Source organism: Leishmania martiniquensis, chromosome 36 (genome assembly GCF_017916325.1).
Source record: "Leishmania martiniquensis isolate LSCM1 chromosome 36, whole genome shotgun sequence".
Taxonomy (NCBI): domain Eukaryota; phylum Euglenozoa; class Kinetoplastea; order Trypanosomatida; family Trypanosomatidae; genus Leishmania; species Leishmania martiniquensis.
This window is the reverse complement of record NC_090171.1, coordinates 2,206,831-2,229,120: the sequence shown is the minus strand read 5'-3', so window position 1 is coordinate 2,229,120 and position 22,290 is coordinate 2,206,831. Positions and strand designations below refer to the sequence as shown.

At 59.8% G+C, this 22,290-nt stretch overlaps 6 protein-coding genes across 6 annotated transcripts; all 6 read left to right on the top strand.

Annotated features, from left to right (window-relative positions):
* Positions 1-628: 628 nt before the first annotated feature.
* Positions 629-1,144, top strand: LSCM1_00610 (uncharacterized protein; the record flags this gene model as incomplete). The annotated part of the gene is made up of 1 exon (XM_067318256.1): positions 629-1,144. The coding sequence occupies one exon, from the start codon at positions 629-631 to the stop codon at positions 1,142-1,144; it is 516 nt and encodes a 171-aa protein (XP_067174361.1).
* A 1,084-nt stretch (positions 1,145-2,228) lies between these two features.
* Positions 2,229-7,499, top strand: LSCM1_00609 (uncharacterized protein; the record flags this gene model as incomplete). The annotated part of the gene is made up of 1 exon (XM_067318255.1): positions 2,229-7,499. One exon carries the CDS (start codon positions 2,229-2,231, stop codon positions 7,497-7,499), a length of 5,271 nt encoding a protein of 1,756 aa, XP_067174360.1.
* Positions 7,500-8,163: 664 nt separating this feature from the next.
* LSCM1_00608 (uncharacterized protein) lies at positions 8,164-10,206 on the top strand (the record flags this gene model as incomplete). The annotated part of the gene is made up of 1 exon (XM_067318254.1): positions 8,164-10,206. One exon carries the CDS (start codon positions 8,164-8,166, stop codon positions 10,204-10,206), a length of 2,043 nt encoding a protein of 680 aa, XP_067174359.1.
* Positions 10,207-13,410: 3,204 nt separating this feature from the next.
* On the top strand, positions 13,411-15,501 carry LSCM1_00607 (uncharacterized protein; the record flags this gene model as incomplete). Its single annotated transcript, XM_067318253.1, has 1 exon — positions 13,411-15,501. The coding sequence occupies one exon, from the start codon at positions 13,411-13,413 to the stop codon at positions 15,499-15,501; it is 2,091 nt and encodes a 696-aa protein (XP_067174358.1).
* A 496-nt stretch (positions 15,502-15,997) lies between these two features.
* Positions 15,998-18,010, top strand: LSCM1_00606 (uncharacterized protein; the record flags this gene model as incomplete). The annotated part of the gene is made up of 1 exon (XM_067318252.1): positions 15,998-18,010. The coding sequence occupies one exon, from the start codon at positions 15,998-16,000 to the stop codon at positions 18,008-18,010; it is 2,013 nt and encodes a 670-aa protein (XP_067174357.1).
* A 2,109-nt stretch (positions 18,011-20,119) lies between these two features.
* Positions 20,120-20,917, top strand: LSCM1_00604 (uncharacterized protein; the record flags this gene model as incomplete). Its single annotated transcript, XM_067318251.1, has 1 exon — positions 20,120-20,917. One exon carries the CDS (start codon positions 20,120-20,122, stop codon positions 20,915-20,917), a length of 798 nt encoding a protein of 265 aa, XP_067174356.1.
* Positions 20,918-22,290: the final 1,373 nt, after the last annotated feature.

Here is a 22,290-nt window from a genome sequence, read left to right as displayed (position 1 = left end):
AGCGCGCGGCCACTGAGGAAAGCGCTCTGCGATGCTGCATTTTGATTTGTCCTCGCGCATCGGCACCCAAAATGGGCTACACGACGACATGCGGTATACCGGCAGCGAAGACGCTCAAAACACGCTCAAGGAGGATAGCACTCACGCAGCTTCTAAACGAATTCCGACCCGCTCTTCCCAGTCTACCTGGAAGGCTGCGCCGTAGGTTTTCATGTGCTCTCGCTGCGAATCCGTGCTGCAGCGAGAGCGCATGCCGGGGACGGGTGGGGAAGGCATCAACGGGACTACTTCTCTCGGGGCGATGTCCGCCCGCGATATTGCGTCGTGACTTTCTTTTTCGTCGATGTAGGCCAATGTTCCCATGATGGAGGCAAATATCGGCCACTGCTCAACATCATTCGTTCCTCTCTCTTTCCCGCTTCTTGTGCAACGGGCCCCTACCCTTTTCCCCATCGACGCGTGTAGACAATCTCTTCGAACGTGCTAACAGAGTCTCTCATCTCAGCGCTGGCCCTCGCCCCCCCCTCCCCTGGCTCGACCCTCCGATGTATAGAGCGCCTGGAGCACGCCGTATAGCCGCGCCGCACTGTGGCAGCACCAGCTCGAGGAACGCGTATGGTAGAAGAAAATGAAGCGTCTTTTCAATTCGATTTACGAGAGCACGGGGATCGTCAAGGACCCGGGACAGCGCAGCATCGCCAGTCGGGTAACGGCCTTGGCTGTGGAGGGAATATTGGCGTTCACAGTGTTAGGTACCCTCGGCGTTGACACATCGCCCCTTGTCACCGCTGCAGGGGTCACCGGCGCGACCATTGGGTTTGCGTGCAAAGATTTTGGAGCGAACTTTGCCGCTAGCATTGCTCTTTCTGGTCAGCGGGCACTGCGCACGGGCAACGACGTCTCGATCGGGAGTGGAGCCTCAATGGTTTCTGGCACCGTTGTGGACCGAGACACACGCTATATCTACCTTCGAAATGAGGAGGAGGCACTGGTGTGCGTGCCCAACAATATCGTGCTGAATTCTGTCGTGATGTGGAGGGACTCCAACAGGAACGTACCGCCTACAGAAAAGGGTACCGACCTGGCGAACGGTAACAAGGAGTGGAAAGCGGCCGCCACTGGAGCTGAGCAGCCGAAAATGTAGCTCTGTATAACCCCCTTGCTCGTGAGAGTCGTCCCTCTTACCTTCTCGCTACCGCTCTTCCTTCTCCCGCAACGCAGCTCTAACGGCGCGTGTAGCGAAGTACAGATACAAGCACGCCAACGCGAGATGAGCCGGTGAAGGCAACACCCTCTATGCGCGTACCCTTCTCTTCGATATGACTCGTCGCGCCGCAAAGAAATGGGCTGCCAGCGCGATCTGAAACCGCTCATGAACTGCTGCACAGAAGGGGAGATATGAGCACGTTCTCCAGTCTCCCTTTCAGCACTCGATCAGCCTCACTCGCTGCTACGATGGCCCCTGTCACCGTTTGCTTCGTTTTTTTCCCCTGTGCTGCCGACTTGCTGATACGGATGTACCGTATCGATACGGCAGCCTTCTCCAACCCCCCCTCCTCCTCCTCCTCCCCTCGCCCTCCCTCTTCTTCTACACGGGTGCGCCTTTGCCTCCCTCTCTCTCTTTGTATTTCTTCGTCCTTTTCGTCGTCTTCTGTGCCGTGATGAGGAGGGGGGCGTCTCACGACGACACCGACCCGCGTAGGAGAACCATTCCTCGCCGATGGACAGGGAGGACGAGGCGCTCAGGCGTTTGCGCACACAGAAAGCGCCTTTTCTCCACCTTCGGCGGAACCGCGGGCCCCGCCCCTTCCCCTGCCCCTCTCTCCCCGTCGTTGCTCTTGCGTTGGTGAACATCTCTCAGGTAGGTCGACACCCGGCGCGTCTTGCTCTGCTTCCGCTCTCCCTGCGATGGCGAAGCGGCTTCTGCGCTCAATTTTCACCCGCCTCCTCTCTATCTCTCTCTTTCCTTCTTCCTCCCTCTGCCTCCCGCTTCCTTCATATTCTCCAAAGCATCGGACGTGTAGGGGTACAGCTGCATTCAAGGCTGGCGGGTAGTACCCACGTCGCCTCTTCGGCTCTTCGCCTGCTCCCCCTCTCGGTACGCCACTGCGTCTGCCGTAGCAGTGGTTGTGGCGGCTGCTCCTCATCACCTACACAGCCCACCGCTCTTGTTTTTCGCTGCTCGACATTACCCTGGTGATTCCTTCCGCCAACGTAATGTGTACTCCATGTCTGCCACGAGCCCTCTTGCGCTGATCAATGTGGGCACAGTCCCTCCGCGCGGTGTTGGTTTCTCGTCCCGCGCGCCTCCGTCTGTGGTGGAGGTGCTCCCGGGTGTGTATCTAATCGCTACCATTGCTCGTGAAAAGAACAGGTGTGTCTTTGAACTGTTGCAACCGGCACCCGCCTTGCCAGATGGTGTACCGCACCCGTCTGCGCGGACCAACGACAACGTCCGCCAACGCTGCCTGTCGAATGGCGTGAAAAGCTCACCGGAACGCGTCTCCTCGACGCCTGTGCCAGAGGCGCTCAGGTGTGGCTTTCGGGTTCCGCGAGTCATTCAACTTGTCACCGAGGACGAGGGAGTGATCGAGACCGTTGCCCTCGTTCGCGAGCCGCTACGCCTGGAGGACGCCACAGCTCTTGAGCGACAAGAGAGCGACGCAGCGCTGGCGGGCATGGCAGAGGGTGCGATGCCGAACTCTATTGACCACGTGCACGTGCACTTCTTCATTGGCACGTCCAACGGCACCGTGCTTGTGGGAAACGCCCTGCGCGGCACCATCTTGGCCGTCGCGCAGTTTCAGTATCATCACCGATTCAGTGGCGTCGGACGCAGCGATGGCCCATCGGTCGGCCAGCCCACGAGCGGAAAGGGGACCGTGATGAACCAGTCGGTGGTCAAGTTTGTCGTAAGCCAACGGTCTGACGCGCTCCGGTGGAATCCGTCTCTTCCCTTCTCGCAGTTGTCGGCCCGTATGTTCTTGGGCCAGCACAGCAGCCCGACGTCAAAATCGAGCGTCGCCTCTGCTTCGCTGACCGCCGACTCGTGTGTCACCAGCGTGTACGTCGCACACAGTGGCGGCAAGGTGGTCGAGCTTTCCCGCGCCGCTCTGGACGTGTTTGTGCGCGTCTCAGTCGATCGTCTTGACGGTCATCGCCCGCATCTGATACTGGAGTGGTCACCGGAGAGCTCCACTAGCACTTTCCCAGTCGCTGGCCCCGCCAGCGAGTTTGCCGCACACGTGAGCTGTGTGTCGGTGTTGGCGCCGTCACCGGCCTCCTACTCGGACGTCGAAAACTGCACCGCCTCCGCTAAGTGTGCGACAGCAGAGGTGGGTACCTCGACCATCTGCGACGCTGACATCGTCAGAAAGCCTGTTGACGGCGATGCATCGCCACTGCTGTATTCGATGGGGGAGCAGGGCGGCTTCTCTGATGTGCTGCTCGTCGGAGGCGCCAATCCGCTCTTCTCGTCGTTTCGTCTGCAGCCTCCCCCCTCCGGCTTCTCAGCGTCCAACACGTTGAAGGCGGTGAAGAAGATCGTGGCTGGTGCGGCTCGCTCGCTGTGGCTTAAAACCCTTGGAACGTCGGGGGCTGCGGAGCGTCCGCCACACCTGAAAAAGGTTCACGTACCGCGCACACAAACGCTTCTGCAAGCGGACGCGAAGTGTACTACCCTTCAGGTGGACCCCACGCAGCAGTGGGCCGCGCTCGCGATCGAGGGTGGCGGTCGCATATACGTGATGGATGTACAAAGCTGGGTAGTGGCTGCAGCGCTGAAGGGCTGTCGCTCAGCGCAGTTTACATGGTGGTGGACGGAGCTCGCTGGTGGCAGACCCGCCCTGTTACTTGTCGTGCACCTGCCGCTCCGCCGCATCGTCGAGGTGTACACGACGCGAACGTGGCACCGCCTCGCCGCGCGATACGTGCCGAATGGAAGTGTCCTGCTGCGACCCTCTGGGGTGCCGAGTGAGGTGCGGCGTGAGACGTCCGCCGCAGACGGACAGTGCCGGCCCTCTTCTGTGCGTGATGGTAACGGCACTGCCGCGCTGCTCATGGATCCTGCTGGAAACGTGTTCCGAATCGGCTTACAGTGGGTGCTCGACAATCCGCTGACTAGCGGCGCTCGCCTGTGCTCTGCACACTCGGCATCGCTGACGAGGTGTGTGGGAGAAGAGTCGTCCGGCGGTGAGGCGAGCATGCTGAGTCCGTCAGTGCTGCGCAGTTGCCAGACCCCGAACGAATTTCTGGAGCTCGCTTTGCAGCTGCCATTGCCACAGCCACGAGTGCAGCGGCTGTCCACCGAGGAAGGAGGGTGTGTTGTTGCCGGTGGCGACGAGGTGCGCACCTACCTTAGGCAGCTGTCCGCGCTCTGCGAGGCCATCCAGCGTCGATTTGCGCCCGCGCCCGCGGAGATCGCCGTCATCCCAATCCCGAGCGCCGTTCGTGAGACTCTCGACGGCATTCTCAATGCACTGCCACACGCCGTGACCGCGGCACAGTGCCTCCACTACGTCCATCTGTACGCGAGCTTGGTGGAGAATTACTACCGCCTGCTCACCTGCAAAGATGCCGCTGCGACCCTATACTTTGATCCGCAGCAGTGGACCTCAGCCCTTGTTACGCCGGATCTGTGGAGGGCGACGTTTTGCACCTCAGCACATCCTGGTGTAGCAGACTTTCTGAAAACAATGGACAGGTACGTCGCCACAGCCCTTGCAGCACACCCCACTGAACTCAGCATCTACAAGAGACACATGTCTGCATATCTGCGGCAGGTAGTTATGCGCGACCCACCTCCTGCGTCAAATGTGGTGGGACCGTGCTGCACACCCCCTCCGGCGCACACGCCATATTTGGCCTGCCCCACCGACTTCATGACGCTTCCTGCATTTATGCGCTGCTTCTATGTCGGGTCGGCGCGCCCCACGTTTCTGCGCGGCGCTGTTGAGCGCGCCGAGGACGCAGACGGCAGCGTCACCCTTCTTGGGCCCTTGTCTGATCTCGTGTTCGGGATATGGGGTGTGGATAGCTTTGTCGCGCAGCTACCCGCACTCCGGGACCTTGGCTGCACCGACAGCGATGTCGCCCATATCACTGTTAGCTGGATCGCGCGGCAAGCCAGCCGTGACCTTGCCGCATTGCTCTCGAGCACGACGGTAGGATGTCTCGCCGCCACGCTGCTCAGTTTCTCCGATGACCACTTCGCGGGGGCGGTCGCACGGGCGCCCATCCCGTTTGTCTCCGTCGACGGCGATTTGGCGACTCACGTGGCGGTCGACAGCGTGGCAGGGCTGCTGTGGTGCTGCGCAGTACGGCTTGTGCTGCGGCCCCCAGCTTCCTCCCTTGCCCACAGCCACCTTCTCGTGCGGCGTGTTCGGCAGCTGCTTCAACTGTGGCTTAGCCTGTCGAAGGTCAGGCCCCCATCAAGCACCTCCGAGTCGGCAGGCGGAGGCCCGGGGCAGAGAGTCAGCTCAGCCTCTGACGACAGGGTAGCCTTGTTTCTCCGCCTGAGAAGCGTTGAGCCGGCGCGCTTGCCGGGCGCAGAGGCTGGGGGTCGTACGAGCGGCATTCATAGAGGGAAAGGGTCTGCGGACGATGCGGTTCGTCTCACCCACGGAGACGTCATGGAGGTGTACCTGCAGCACAACGGTATCGCGCCTACGCTCCTCGATGGCTTCGTCGTGCCTCGAGCAGACGCGGACGCGGACGCCGCCCGTCTTTTCCCTGTGCTATCGGCGTTTGTCGCGCTCCTCGGCGAGGCGGCGTACGCGAGCGACCCCGATGTCGTCGTCGTCGAGTCGCTGCCGTGGATCGACAGACACCAGTGGGATGAGGAGAAGTTCCGAAACGATGTGCTTCAGCCACTCGAGCAGCTCTGGCGGCAGCTCAGCTCCCCATCCGCGAAAGGCGGCTTTGGCGCGTCAAAAGGCAGCAGCACCTTTGCCGTATACGAGGCATGTCTCATTCTCGTGGCCATCACCATCCTGCAGCACATCCTGCGCCCCCTCACGGACATCGCATTTTTTTTCTGGGAGACAAACGCCGTCCCTGACGGAAATTTCTTTCCCGTGGATGGCACCCCGTCTGGTCTCCTGCTCTCCGGCAGTCGCACCACTCGAGACTACCTGACTAGTCTTCAGCGGCTCGCGAGCCTGCTGGAGAGGATGTTGCTGCACCTCGTCGCGCCGCTGACGGATGCTGAGCGGGCCCTTCTCATTCAAAAAGTCAGCCTCGCCTTGGCAGCGGATGACGCGCTGCTTTTCCCACTCGTGCCACAGTTTCTGCGCTTGCGACTGACGATTTGGATGCAGGTGCTGAGCAAGACCCCTCGCACACCGCTGCGGCGGACGCAGCGCGTGCGGCGGCTGGTGGAGCTCATCCTTTTTTTTACTGCCGTGCCTTCCTTGACAGTGGGCGGTGTGCCACTGACGCAGCTGCAGTCGCACCTCACCATTCCGTGGAGGGCCTTGCTCGGTGGTCCCAGCAGGCGGGCACAGCTTCAGCTTCTCCCCACTGCGGCCGGCTCGAGCCTGGCGTTGCCAACAGCATGTCGAGAATCCGCGGTGGAAACCGCCTCGCTATCGGCGCGGCTCAAATGCTCAACCCTCTCGCCGTACGTGGCGGAAGAGGACGACACCGGCAGTGCCTCACTGAACCCCGGGGCTGCGGCTACGGTGCTCCGACAATTTCTGGCCGCTGGGGGTGTCTTGTACGCCAATCGGTACGGACCTACCGGTATCAATGCCGCGGACCCGACGCCTTGCCTCGGGCTGATCGCCGAGGATACGCGTCGAGCCCTGGCGCGCCTTTCGCAGTGCCTGGGTATTCACGAACGCTACCCAGACATTGCTGATGTCGTGCTCATGGACTACGAGATCAAGCATCTTTTCCCTGTTGCGGCGGTCGAACAGGAGATGTTGCGGTTATCATCGAAGTCGGCGGCGCCGCAGGTGGCGGCATCCAATCTGCAGTCATTTTTGGTACTCATTCTGCAGCACTTGACGGCGCGGTGCAAAGGATATGCACAGCGCGGTGACAGTGCCGCCTATGATGCTGCATTGAAGCAGCTGCGCGGCATGGCACAGGCTGTCTCGGGGGAGCTGCGAGCGTGGCTGCAGGAGCTCGAAGATGTCATGACGGCCGCCTCGAGGCCTGAGAAGACCACGAAGGGCTCAGCGGTGGCCCGGCATGCCACATCGTCTTCCCGATGCGTTCCTCAGGCTGTGCCGGCAGAGTCGGTGCTGTCTGGGCCCGACTGGGTGACGCCAGCGGAGCACCGAGAAATGGGCCGGCTTGTGTCGTCCGTCCTCTCCCAAGGGAAAGAAAGTGCGGCTCACAAGAACTTCTTCCACATGCTGTTCACACTCTCGCAGTGGGCGTGCGAAGGCCGCCTGCAGCTCCCGTCTACGGCGCAGCGAGTGGCCCGCGAACTGCCGTTAATCGTGAAGAAATGGGAAAAGGTGATTTCAGATATTTGCAGTTGTCACAGCTAACGACGGTGTGTTCCGTTTGGCTCACCCTCCCATTGATGTCGCACTGCCGTCATTGGCTGACTCTCCTTTAGCTTCATGAAGCCATCTTTAGTTTTCTTACCTGTCCCCGCCGCCCTCACCCCTTTCTGCCCCCGAGCCGGCCTTTTCCTCGTATGGGCCACTCGATGTGTGTGTATGTGTGTCGCGTTACGGCTCCTTGCAGGTAGAGCCCGTTGGTGTTCCTGTGTGCGTGTGTGTGTGTGTGCTCGAACCTGCCCGGATGCAAGGCAGTACGACTCGTGTAACTTCTTATGACGTTGGCGAGCACGGCAGCGGGAAGAGCCCTGTGGCGTTGTCCGTCGCAGTACAGGAACGGCAGTCGGAAAGAGCGATATAGAAGCGGCTGGCCATTTTTAGTGCGTGGAGCTTCGCTTCAGCGTCCATCAGGAACTGATTATATGAAGAGCGTCATCTCCGAAAGGGGTGGGGCTCGGCGTCTCCGATTCCAAAGACACATCAAACGACGCGTCTTTGGCTTGAGGCGGCAGTCGACTCTGCTGGCCGCTTCTATCGCTCTCTCCCTCTCTCTCCCTCTTCTTCTTTACTCCGACTTCTCTTTGCTCGCGTGCCGGCACGCGATGCACCGGTATCGAGACGGAGTTGCAGTAGCCTCAGTGCAAGTGCCATGAGCCTTGAGCAACTGGCGCAGCTTCTCGCGACGGTGGCGCAGCGGCACAGTGCACGCGAGCAGAGCATCGGCGTAACACGCCGAATCGTAGAGCTGTGCCGCGGCGATGCCAACGTTGACGTCGCGACACCTCTGCCCATCGTTTCGCTGAAAACGCTCTACACCGACTTCGAGGTACGTGAGCTGCCCGCCTTTTACGGCGATGGTGCTCCCCTTGTGCTCGAGCTCGCCGGCAGTGCTTCAGTCGAAAGCGGAGATGACGCTGCGCACAACGGGACGATCGTCAGCTCCCCCAAGCGTCCGCGATGTGCTCAGGAAGTCAATGGCGAAACAAAAGCTACACCAAAGGAGGCGGAGGCGAGCGGGTCAACAACAGCCAGCTCCGTCGCGGAAGTAATCGGGCCCCTGATCAGCACCGAAGATCTTGTCAACCTCCTTAACGGACTCGCCGATGAGGTCAAGACGATTCCGCTGCCCAGTGTCACCGACAAGGAGAAGCGCGCCGGGCTGCACAAGGCTATCAAGACGTGTTTGGGTGGCACGCACGTGAGCAACACGGTGGAGGGAGTCGTGAACGTGGTCAAGGCAAACGCGGCCGATCGCCGTGAAGAGCGTCGGCGCTCGCGCGCAGCGCGCCCGGCGCCCAAATACCACCACTTCACCCTCTACAAGGAGAACACGGACAGCAACCAGGCCCTGCGCATGCTCGCCCACCACCTGAAGCTCTCCTCTCGACAGCTGCAATTCTGCGGTACCAAAGACAAGCGCGCGGTCACACTGCAGCGCGTGGCGGTACGCGAAACGACCGTGGAACGACTTACGACGATTAACAGTCGCACTTTTGGGGCACACCACGTCCTCAAGGTGGGTGGCTTCACCGTGGAGGATCGCGGGTTGCGCCTCGGCGACGCTCGCGGGAATCACTTTCGCATCGCACTCCGTGTGTTTCCTGCCACGCTGTCGTCCGCTGAAAGTGCGACTTCCATGCGTCAAGCGCTCACGACCGAGAACCTGCAGGAGATGGAGCGCGTCGTGCGAGAGGTAGGGGTCATCAACTATTTTGGTCCTCAGCGCTTTGGCACGACAAGCGTGCTGACGAGTGACATCGGAGTTCGGTTTCTCCAGGGGCGTCTCCGTGACGGGCTTCGCTTGATGCTGGCGTCCAAAGCGTGCATGGTGCCGGAGATGCAGCGAGTATTGCAGCTCTTCGACGCGAGCGACTACGCGGCAGCGCGGCAGGCAGCGCCGTACTACTGCTATCAGGAGCGCGACATTCTGGCGTACCTGATAACGAATCCAAAGGACTACCTAGGCGCGTTGCAGGCCATGGCTCGCACCATGACGATGATGTATTTTCACGCCGTGCAGAGCCTAGTGTGGAACCGCCTGGCGTCGTCTCGGCTCTCCGACGCGGGTCGAATGCGCGCTGAGGTGGGCGATCTCGTGCTTGAATCCACTTATCGGGAGCGTTTGATGGGCAGAGATGCGCCGCCGACAGAAACTTTGGACGCTGCCAAACTGCCGGCTGCTCTTCGTCTGACGAGCAAGGACGACTGCGCGCGTTTCGGTCTCAAGGACATCATGCTGCCACTTCCAGGTCCAGATCAAGATCTAATGTTCCCGTCCTCCGCCGGCTGCACGCGAGGCGACTATGACGCTGCGCTTGCAGAATTGGGCATCAACTTTGCGTCGAAGGAGGCTCTGGCGCTGATGAAGGTGTTTCACTTCCACGGCGCCTACCGTGCGCTGGGAGTACAACCGAAAGACTTCGCACTACGCTTGGAGACGGTGGACTCTTGGCGAACCCCTGTGCTGCAGTCTGACTGGGAAAAATACTGCGAAGCGCAAGGCATCGAGGCACCGGTACTCAGCAGTGCCGCCAGCGCGGCGTCGGTGTCGGAACCGGCGGGGCCGATTCAGGTGGTGGTGGCTGCTTTTTCGCTGCCGCCCGGCAGCTACGCGACGAGCGTGCTTCGCGAGTTTTGCATTCCTGTCACGGAATGCTTTCAAGGAAGCGACTCAGGCACTGAAGACGAGTAGCGGCCGTGCCAACACCCATTGAGGAGGGGCAGCGGACGCGCGCTGGTGACGCCTGTCATTTACAAGACACAAGCCTTTGCGTCGCTCGCCGCTCATGGGGGGAGGGGGGGCGGCGGCGGTTGTCTATGTCCTCCCCCTACTCGGTGCCACCACACGCCACCGCCGCACAGCTTCTCGTTCGTTGCTAATTTCGAATCACAGTCGATGACGTTAATGTGTAAGTCACGACAGAGACTCTCCTCTGCTGTGGCAACGCTTTGCCGCTCGCTCTTCTGAAGCGGCTACGATCCGATCGTGCATAAAGAGACTGAACAGAAAAGGCGAAGCGCCGACACGTGCGGCGCCTCTGACGGAATACTGCGATCGCTCTCGTCGCTTCGGCTCCTCAGCCTTTCTTTCTCTCGGGTGAAAGCGCTCACCGTAGCCCTCAACGTAGGAGACGGCCCCTTCCACGGCGTGGCGTATACTTCCTCACATCCTTCACTTGCCCTTCCTCCGATGCGCTCGCTAGCTCTCTCCTTTTTCTCTGTCTTGCGCTTGTGTATGTGATGCGCTGCGGTCGGGGCTCCATATTTTGTATCGGGCAGCTCCTCGATGAACTTACGGCACGCACATAGATCGGTCGCCGTGGGGAGATACACGAAAGCATTAACCCCCGTGATGGACGTTCCAGTTCGCCAGATAGTGTTGTCGCGACTGCTTTGAATGCCGACACACCCTACCTCTTCTCCTCGAGCACCATGCACCTCCTCTCTCCCGTAGCGGGAGGGAGTGTGTGGCAATGCCTCTTCGCCTGAACGCATTGTATATATGGAGGTGAACCCTTCAATAGTATACGGCCCGCGAGAGCAGCTCGAAGGGAGATGAACAGACTCTGCAGCTGTTCTATTTAGGGGGAGAGGGACCAGCGTGCACCCCTTTTTTGCCCGCGCTTTCTCCAGTACCATCAGCGTCACCGACGAGGCGGCACCGTCCACACTGGACACGGAGACTCCCCGGCATTGGCAGCTGAGAGAGTGGGGTGCAGAAGACGTCCACATCAGCGCATCAAGAGGAAAGGCCAAGCTCTTCTGGCGGGGCACGCACCCGGCGGCAGGGCTCGTCGCTAGAAGGCCCACAAAGCTGATGAATCTGGGTGTTTTCGCACAACGGCGCGCTCGGCGGTGTCAGGGTAGAACTCTGAGCATATATTGGCGCACACAATCTTGGCAGGTACCTGCGTTGCCGTGATCAATGACGCGTCCGTCAAACGGATAGGTGGGATCGCCAAATACAGCGGCACATTCAACATGGAAAAAAAAACTGTTTACTCGCCCATCGTGTTCATGAGCAGACGCTGTAATGCTGCCAAGGACATTAGAGCCGGACAACGCGCACGCCAAGGGCGACGGTAGCTTCTTCTCGCCGATGCCTACGAACCTGATCGAGGGTCGCCACGTCTTGAGGATACTGCACCGGATCGATTTCAGGATGGAACTGCCCATCAGTATCCTTGACGGGTTTAAGGGAGGCGCTTAGCCCCCTTATCTGTGGCCACGTATGCGTTGAAGGGGTCACCATTCTTTTTGTGATGCGGATGCGTGTGTGTGTGTGTGGATAACGCAAACGCTGCCCATATGACGTGACTCCTTCTGCTTCAGGCCGGCTTTCGCCGCCTGGGAGGACGTACGTTTCGCACGAAACGGACCGGCAAGCTGAGGAGCAACCACAAGCCTGTCGAGGAGCTGTCCATTCTGCCGACGTGGACTCCTCCCACGACGACTTAGACATTCCTACCCTCAGCATTGCCTCTGCAACTTGGGTGGTGAATGAATCAAGCTAGCACGCGACGGCTTCGAATCTGGCGGGTCGCGTGAAAGTTGAGAAGCGACTTTACGCGCCCGGAACCAAGACGATGAGGCCGTCCTACGCCGCACCTGTCAGGGGAACCGAGTAGTCGGGCGGTGGAGTTGGCCGCGTTTCTCGTGGCTAGCCCCTATAAGGTCCAATAGGAATAGAGGAACTCTGCTGCACCTGTCATTCGTCCGCGGAATTGTTTCTGGAAGATACCGGCCATTGACACCCCTCAGCGTTTCGCACTCTAGTTGACGCTGTTAGCGTGGCTGCCTCGCTGCCTTTGTGTGTGATGTCGTTCCACTAACGTGCATGCCACCATCAACAGAACCGTTGCCCCTCCCCCCTCCTCTTCCCTCCCCGCAGCAGACGCCTCCCCTCACCGCTGTTTCTCCGGGTCGTTGGCGGGAGAAGAGTCTCTGCGACTTCGCGTGTCCTCTCTCTTTCCATTTTTGTTTACTCCGATTGTACCGGCGCCACTCACCCCATTCCCATTTCCTTCAGCCGTCTATGACTGCAGCGACAGACACGACACACGCGCTGACGGTGCGCAAGATTGACCTCCTCGTCTCTACTCTCCCCACTTCGCCTCTTCTCTGCTGCTGTGCCGATGGAGGGCTTTCCTCTCTCCGTCCCCCCCGTTTAAAAGAGCCGCGCGCACGAGAGTGGCAACAGCAACAGATGCACAGAATCCTCCCTCATCTCGCATGCGATCACCCTCACCGCCTGGTGCGTTGGCACATGGTGGAACGGCATGGACGTCGAAGGCGGAAGCAGTCCACTAGCCCCCGCACTCTCTACTTGAGCGGATCTGGATCGGTGGCAGAGACGCTGATAGCTGTCTCTGTCTCCCTTTCTCTGCCGGCCTACCGCTTCAAGACGCGTTCACTTCACGAGATACTGCTACCCCTCCCCTTCCCGTTTTGGTTTTCGGCGCGCCCTGCTCCGCTCCATTTGGCCGTTCTCAGGAATAGTCACGGTGACGATAACCGAAGCCGCGCCTGCGCGCGTGGCGCTACTGCCTCCTCAGCACGATCACATTTCTCTTTCGGCTTCTTTAGCCACCTCTCTCCTCCTTTTCGCTGCAGATTCCTTCTCGTTGGTCTGAGGGTGGGGTGAGCAGCGCAAAACGTGGCCCGTGCCGCCCAACCACGGCCCCCGCGCTCCCTTGTCTGCGCGTCTTCTGCTCTCGTTGAGTCGAGCGTAGGTGTTGTATACATATATATATATGGGGAGGAGGTGGAGAACTGACAAAAAGCCCTCCGCACGCTGCGCTGCACCACGTGCAAGGCTGCTGCAGTATCATTACCTCGTCTTCGAGCAGCACATCCGCAACCGCTGGTTCCGAGGCGCCTTTTTCTTGCTGTCACCATGTACATGGATATTCTTGAGCAGGAAGTGGAGGACCTCGGAGCAGAGGTGATGCGGCTGCGCCTCATGATGCAGCGGATGTCGCAAGTGATGGAAGCATCGGTACCTTGGCCCTATCAATGCCGCAGCCACGTAGATCCGGTGTATGCGACTTCGCCTCCTCCCGTTAACGGTGCTGGCACCCCCGTCGAATTGCAAGCCACATTAGAGTTGTGCAAGCAGATGCTGCCGCTGCTGCAACTGCTTCTGGCGCAGCAGCGCAGCGATGCCGAAGCCTCTCACGATCGGCGAAGACGAGAAGCTCTACGGCACCGCCGCCGCACACGGAAGAGCCACTGCCGCGCCGCCTCTTGCAGCATGTGCTCATCCACCTTGTGCTCCAGCCGATCCGAAACGTCATCAAGAAGACACTCACACAAGCCCGCAGCAGTGGCATTGCCCATAACCTCATCTCCCTCTCAGGGAAAGACGCCGACGAGCCGCCGGTTGCCTCACAAGGACGCCAGTCAGAGAAGCGCATCCCCCTCCTCTGCCCAGAAGCCGATCGTGGCGAAAGAGGATGGGCAAGAGAGAGGTGCACGGCCTGCTGCCGCCCACGTGGTCGGTGAAACACCCGTCGGCACGCACCGACGAGCGAGCGCGGTCCCAACCTGTGAGACGTCAATGCGAGAGGAGCCACTTCCCGCAAGCACAGAAGCCCTGACGACGATATCGACCTCCGTGGTGAACCGTCTACGCGCTCAACGGCAACGTGACATGGCAAGCGAACGGGAGAGCTCCTCGGGCAGCAGCAATGCGATACAAAGGGACAAGTCGCAGACCCTGTCGGTGACTACATCGCCATCAACCTCGGCACCGCGTCGCAAGTGTGCCGCGCATGTCAGCACAGTTACCGGAACCCAGAGGGAAGCTGCCCAAGCGATGAAGTCGGCCGCGACTACCTCTCAGCGTCGCGCTGCTGTGAGTCCAGCGGGTGAGATGGGCTACTACAGCTCTTTAACCGATCACCTCGCCTCACAGGCATCGCGCGCGGTACTAGAGTCGCCCGCGCACAGCAAGAATAGCTTCATGGACGCAGTTGGCGTGCCGCATGGTAGTGTCGCCAACAGCATCATACACAGTGAGCAGGGCGTCTACAGCTACAGCGCTCTGCCATCGACCTGCGACTCCCCTGCCTTGAGCCATGTGCTGGAGGATGCAATGACAACCACGAGGGCAGCCCAATCAACAACGACACCATTGCGGCCACCACCAGCGATAGCCTCACCTGTACAACAGAGGCGGAAGCTCCTGCCTCTGCAAACGAGCGCACTCTCGAATGCAGAGGAGAATACGTCATCAACGAGCGGCAGTTCTGTGAAAAGCTCTGAGGAGTGTGCGACAGAGGGGCCAAGTGCTCTACAAGCAGTCATGCCGACCCCGCACAGATCAGGGGTCATCCTGGGCGGCCGTCAACCGATAAGCGTGCAGTCGATGACCAGTCCCTCTGCCTCTATCTTGACTGGGACTAGTGTACGTGGCGCAAGAAGTGCCCAAACGGCAGCGGCGGTGCCCGATCGTGGCGGGGATGCGAACGCGATGCCGCAGATGAATCTGCTGCCGAGTTTGCGGCTGATTCCCTCGGGCAGCAGCGGGTCCACGTCGACCTCGTCCGACAACACCGCCTTTCTCCATCGGCCACCGCGCCAGGCCACCGCGGCGTACCACCGAGACTCGAGTTTTCACAGCTGCTCAGACACAGAGGCGTCGCGACCGCCATCGCAGGAGCTTGGGAGTCGCAGCACACCGCAGCCATTTCCAGACCCCCACGCGTCTCGGAGCCACGACGCATACAGCTTCCCTTCCTACTCGATTCAGTGCTCTGCGCAGCAGTCCCCACGACATCAAGAGGTCGATGCCTCATCGAACTCTTCGCGGGCACTCTCAAACTCGGCGAGCGCGCGCCGATCAGCGCAGAACGCTTCTCTCGCCGCCTCAGCGGTGAGCTTCCACGGCTCCATGGCGACTGGAGGGTACTATTACGGCTACAACTTCTTCATGGGCAGCTCGAGTCAGCAAAGCACCTCGTCCTCCCCCATGCCTGAGGCATAGGCTCACGTGTTGTGCGCAGAGAGGGCGGGAGAGCCCGCGCCCATTGTTGTCCAAGATGGCGTGATGTGAAGGAAAGATTCATCTACACATGAAGGAGGATACCACCTCGTGATTTCGTGGCGTCGCGCCTGACTGCCTTGTCGATGTGCAGACGATCAGTTGCACTGAATCGTCTGGCTGCTGCTGTCGCCGCGCCCGTTCGTGCGGCCCCCCTCCCCCTCCCTCTCTTTTCCATGGAGCACGCGGCTCATTCAAGGGGTCATCTGCTCTCCTTTCATCCCCCCGATTCTCCGGCCTCTTACCTCTCTGCCCGACACGCACCCGCCCTTTCACCCCACCCATGCGCGTTGTTGATGATTTCTCCTTTCTCCCTCTAATTCTCGCTGTGGCGGCTACGCAGCCACCGAACGCTTCTTCGCTTGACAGCCAAGCCTATCATCTGCTTCGTCCTCTGTCGCACCATAGGCGAGCCCACGACTGCGTTAGTCAGGTCCGCATGTACTCCGTGAGCTTGGCTGGGCTGTGCGCCGAGCTGTCGCGAATCCAGGTGGATTTGCTCCAGCGTCGCGGTGCCCCACTCCTCTTGGCTCGCGAAGGCGTTCAGCTGCTGCGTGACCAGCTGCCAGCGATCGAGTTGCCGTCTTCCCTTAATTCACAAACCTCCTTGTTGATACCGAAGCTTCTGCGGTCGTGCGCGACCGTGCTACGCTTCGTGCCAGAGGAAGACGTGCTGCCCGCGTTGGATGCACTCGACTTCTGCGCAACCCTCACGGCAAAGTACAACCCTGGCGGTCTCTTTTTTCCCGGGAGCAACCTCAACGAACTCTGCTCGCTCCTTCGCTCTATCAGTGCCCTTGCCGACTGCCAGGCTCGTCTGCTGGTGCTAGCCAAGCTTCCATCGACCTCGGATGCCGATGGCCGACGGGCATCAAGGTCCTCGACGGCGTCGGCCACCACATCGACAGCGCGCTGCTTCGAGTCGTTTCTCTTGCCAGTGTATCATCAAGCCATGCAGTTATGGTCGATAGCGCGAGAGCAGCCCACAACACTGAGTGTGCTGTCACTTCTAGAGGCGACCAGCCGGGTCTACGGCAAAGACTTTCAGTTTCCTGCGGTCGCTGCGGACAAGAACGGCTTGCTGCCAGCGAAGGCGAAGCTTCGAATGGAAGCCAAGATGCAGCGGTGCGTCGGGGCGCGCGGCCTTTTAGCATCGCTGCGCCAGCTCGATCTCAGTCGAACAGATGCTGGTATGTGCCTTGCAACGATGGCGCAGACCGGCCTCTATGACGCGGAGGTATGCAATCGCAGCTGCGAGGTTCTTTTTTCCCAGCATGCGATACTGTCAAGCCAGCAGGTGTGCCAAGTGATATTTCATCTCGGAACACTGCAGCACCGCCACATTCATCAGAAGTTCTTTTCAAGCCTCGTCGAGGCCGAGAAGTGCAACGCGGAGGCGGTGCGGCAACACGTTCTGGGACTCGCAATGCTGCGGCAGCCACCACCGAGTGAGGCCAGGCTCATGAAGGGTATCTTTCTGCACGCGCTGCGCGGCCCCCGCGCATACCGACGGCAGCAGCGCGGCCGCGAACAATTCTTGCCCGCCTCTCCATATGTCGCGCAGCACGAGACGTGTGATGTTCAGCAGCCGCACTCATTGCCCCCACGTGCGCACCGAGCTGTTGCCGACCCCTTGAACAACGACGCGTATACCCTTTCACCCCAGTGGTTTATCGATGTGGGCCACGGCCTCTGCTGCCTTGGCATTGAGCACCCCAAGTACAAACTTATGGCAGCGCGGCAGACCCGCCGCAGCATTGGCCGCCTCACGGCAAAAGAGCGCTGCAAACTCCTTTACACCTTGGGTGGCGTATCCACGGAGCAGGTACCGCTGGAGCTCCGTGAGGCGTGGCACGCCAAGGTCGAGCGGAGTATCGCCATCACAGCGGAAAAGCTGAAGGATATCAAGCCACACGAAGGCCCCTTCGTCATGAACGCGCTTCTGCACTGTGGCATCCGAGACCACCCGCGCATTCCACGCGCGCCGCGACTGGAGTCGTCGGAGAATCCTGTGGAAGTTCTGCTGCGCACGTGGGCGACAGTACCGAAGGAGCAGGTGCTGGCGCTGACCGAGCAAATCAAGCCGCAGCACCTCCGCTATGCCCGTCAAAGGGCCTCCTCCGTGTTGGCCGATGTGGTGACGCGCGTGGCGACGGTATTTGGCCAGGCGTCTATCGAGGAGTCGCAGAGGCTCGCACCTCTCTACGCCGCGGTGGAGGCGAACTGCGCGGACATGGCCGCGGAAGATCTGCTGCGGACACTGGGCGCTCTTTTGCAAATCAGTTGCACAGACCCGCGGCAGCACGACTCGCTTCGCCGACTCCTTGCCAGTCTGTGGGGGCGGCGGTACGACATGGACGAGGAGCAGCTTAGCCAGTGTTGTGATTGGCTGCAGCAATGCACCCACCTTCCGGACGCCATGCGACTGCTGCAGTTTGCCGCCTCCCGCTAGCGGCTTGGTGCGTGTGTGTCGGCGTTTGGTTGCCTAGGATTCTTCCGTATAAAAAGCCGGCGCGGGGCTTCTCTTTGCGTGAAGCACAGCGACGCTGCCGGCACAAGATGCACCGAAGCATTCGTCTGGCGCGAACGCATGGCCTTCCATAAAAGTACCCCCCGCACGTATGTGCTTGCCTGTTTATTCAACAGGAGTGGCAAGCGTGTTACTGGAGGACACGCAAACATCCGTTTTGCCATGCATGAGTGCTGCGTGCACCAGGCGTTTTCCCTCTCTCTCTCAATCTTTTTTGTATTTTCTGCTGTGAAGAGAACGCGACGGCATTGAGGGAAGAAAGCGAATACGAAAAAGATTTTGCACCATTGAAAACGCGAGCTTTTGTTCGCCGCGCATCCCTTCGGGGGGTCCTGAACGCCTGCGTATGTGATCGCCTCTCCTCGCCGCTCGTCTCCCTCCCCCCTCCTCCCCCTGCCTCTCTGTCGCTCTCCCTTCCCTCCTGTGCGGGTGACTGAAACCAAGCAACGCGCGCGCCGCTACGCCTTGTGCGCCACCCACGGCGCCCGCTCACTACTCGGGTCTGGAGGAGAAACAGAACACACACACACACAATCGCGTAGTAATCTCTCAGCGATGGGCAAGCGTACCAAGAAGGCCCCGAAGCAGAAGCGGAAGCTTGCCATGGCAGACCGCCCGCGCAAGCTCACTGGAAAGGGCAAAATCAAGCACAAGCGCGGGGACCTGAAGATGATTAGCTCTCGAAACGTTAGCTTTGCTGTAAAGCAGGGCAAGGGCGGCAAGTGGGTCAAGACAGGGGAGCGCAAGTGCAATATACACACTGTGTGCAACTGTGTCAAGCGAACGGACCCGGCGCGCATGCGCTACATTACGAACCGGTAGAGCATGAAGAGCCGGCGCCCCTATACCCACTGGTGGCGAACTGCCTCGTTCCCGGGCGTAGCCTCTCCCTCCCTGTCTGGCTGTGTTGGCTGTGGCGTTTCTTTTTGTTTGTTTTTCCCTTCGTGCTGTTTTTTTTGTGGAGGTGCGACCTCCTCTCTTCCTCTCTCGTTTGAATCGGTGTATGTCCGCCCATTTGAAGTAGTCATAGCCCCAGATGCACGGTGACACGCACGAAGAGAACAGCGCCGGCCCCTTGAGGCGCCACCTTTGACAGCTAATGTTCTCGCCCTCGCTGACGCCCCCCGTCTAGGAGGATTCAATCCCTCAGAAGGCGCCTTACATGGACTCTCTCTCTCCCGCCCGCAGGCTACCGAGCCACAACAAGTCGGGACCTGCTTCACCGTTGTGTTTGCCCCGAGGCACGTCTGCGCACGCGCACACATCGTCCTCGCACCCCTGCCTCTTCCTCTTTCTCTCTCTTCATATCCGCCTTCCTCCTCTTGTCAGGATACTGCTCTCCAGACATATACTTATTTCTGCGCGTTCGCCACTTACGTTCACGGCTCGGAACAAAACGCATCACTTCAGCAGCGCGGTGATTTCGTGTTCTCCACAGATTGTCTCGGCTCGCGCGTGCATTGCTCTGCACAGGACGTGGCCACTTGCACAGGCGTAGGCGACGACGGGCCACTGCATTATTCGCTTGCTACAGGGTGCATCTGGTGCCGATTCCTTCTAATCCGTCTCCCTCCGAGGTCAGTGCCAGTTGAGAGTGGTGGCTTGTATGCGTGTGGATGTGCGTGGGTATTCTCGGCGGGATGGATGAGTGAGTGGTCGCCTGCGAGTTTGCTTTACCTCTGGTGCTTGTGTTTCTTGCCTTCCGGTGTTACGGGCTGTGCTCGGGCGGTTGTCGTGGTCCCCTCCCCCCCTCCCTCCCTCCCAGTCTCGTGCTTCGACCTTTTCGCGTTCCTTGTGTGCGTCACCGTGTGTGCGTCTTCTTTCTCGTCTTGTTTGCCTCTCCATCATACCCCTCGCCCTTCTGACGTCCCCCGCGCACCATTTCAATCGTCCTCTGCTTCAACTGCGCACCTCTTCTTTGATCGTCCCCGTCTTGCTATTTCTGTCGGCTTTCCACCTGTTCCGTTGGTCAGCCGGTAGTGATCGCACACGTGCGCGCCCCAGCTGCTTCGCCCCTGCGCTGCATCTCGGATGGGATTCTTAAGGGTGTCGAGGTCCAACGAGGCACCCAAGGCGAAGGTGGCGCAGGAGGCCTTTGACTACATCTATGAGCAAATTCCTGTGCCGGCCGAGGTACACGGTGAGCGGTTCCTCGAGCTGGGTCACTTCGAGTCGCTCGCCGCGGCTACGTGCTTGAGCCTGGAGGACCTTTCACTGTATGTTTTGGCCTTTGCGGTAGACGAGTCATCGAAGCGGATTTACAAAATATCGGAATGGCACTTCGTTGCGTGGATGGCGGATCTTGTCAGCAAGCTTCCCCGAAGCGCTGTCCCACCGGCCAAGGAGAACGGGTATGCCCCCTTATTTGCCGCCGCCCATGCCGCGGTTGTCGACCTCAACAAAACCATTCGCAGCAACGAGGAGACGCGCCGCAGGTTCTACCAGTTTCTATACAATTGGTGCCTGAAAGGCAACGACGCCTCGGATCGTGTGGAGAGCGCGCTGGAGTTGTGGTCGTGTTTTTTTTCGGCGTCGCTGGTGTCCTTCACGCCGGAGGAGGGGCGCCATAAGTTCGCCGCGTATGTGTGCTTCCCGCGTCTCCATCAGTGGCTTCATTTCATCACCATACTGAACGAGGAGGCCGCCGAAAACAAATCGGGCAAGGCTGCAGTGGAGCAGACGGGGGTCTCGTTCGACACGTGGACGCAACTGCTGCTGTTTGCCCAGTACGACAACTACGACACCTACGACAAGGAGGACTCCTGGCCGGTGGCCATGGATGATTTTGTCGACTACGTGCATCAAGTAGAAGAGAACACGAAAGCGTAGAGAGAGGGAGGTAGTGGCGGTGGCGGTGAAGCGGGTGGAGGTGGTACACAGGCGCTTCGCATGGCGCGAAGAAGTCGCTCGTGCGCAGTTCTGTGACAAGAAGAAAAATAAAGTCTGTCTCATCTTCGCCGATCTCGTCACCCATGGCATCTGTCCTGGGCCAGAAGATGCACAGCTGCGTCCAGGCGCGGGCGTCTCACTGTTTTCGTGTTTTTTTCCTACGTCGGTGTAGCAGACGCTACGCTGCCGCTGCGGTGCACTTGGTCCCCCGCACCTCAGCGATGCCCCCCGCTGTGTCGGAGTATGTGTTTCTGTTTTTTAGGGAATTTTTTTTTCCGAGTGGCGTTCCTCAGGAGCGAAAAAAAAACATCAGAGTGAGGGAGCGAGGGGAAATGTGCAGCCGACGCCGTTCGCACATGCCTGCGTGTGCTCGACGGCAAAGCGAAAAAGAGTGCTGTGGCGCGGACGAAACCATCTGACGGATGCTGGCCCCATCACCAGCGCTTGTCGCCTCCTTTGCGCCCCACGCCGTGCGACTTTTTGTGCCTGGTGTAACGTGCAGACAGTGTCTGATGAAGAGAAGCATTTTTGTCACGTACCCCCTCCCCCCACACACACACCATCTGTCTTGTATGTTTGTGTGAAAGCACCTCCCGCCTGTGCGCCCCCCTCCTTTGACACTTCGACGGTATCTGCATCGCCTGTTACGTCCACCTGGACCTGAGCAGGAACCGGTCCCCCGAGTGGTCTCGTCCCCCGTACCTTGGTTCCGCTCAACTGCTCTCGTCTCTGCTTCTACGTGACGCGCATGCGACACTGCTTATGTGGGCGCACCATTTGAGAGAGCACTTCTGAAGAAGAAATAAAAGTGCGAGCGGCCCAATTCGCGCGTTGTACCCCCGCGCCAGCGCGCCGTGGCAATGCCGCACGCGAGCCTCCCGTCACCTTTCCTCCATGTACATACGCCATTTCCTCGGCGCCGGGCCACCTAGGCAGCGAGGGAGCCTCTCTACCCCTGCCTCTCCCTCCCTGTCGACGCTTACTTATGTCCCGGAAAGGCTGACACCTTTGCCAATTATGTAGCTATGGCATCAGCAGAGACGACTCTTCGTTTGGCCTGCATGCGCTGGAAAGGGGCTTTCGAACGCGCGGCAACGCCATCTTGTGCCAAGGCATGGGGAAGGTGAGGCGGCGACTGTTGCCTTTGCGTGTGCTTGCCTCCCAAGCGTTTAGCTGCCCTCTTTTGTCTGCAGGAAGCAGCGACAGTCGCAGTGAGAACTATCGACCCCCTCCTCTCCCCCATCTCCCCTTTCCTCTTCACCAAACACGATGGGTGGGCTTCTCATGAGGGTGTGCATCTGCCTAACACTTTA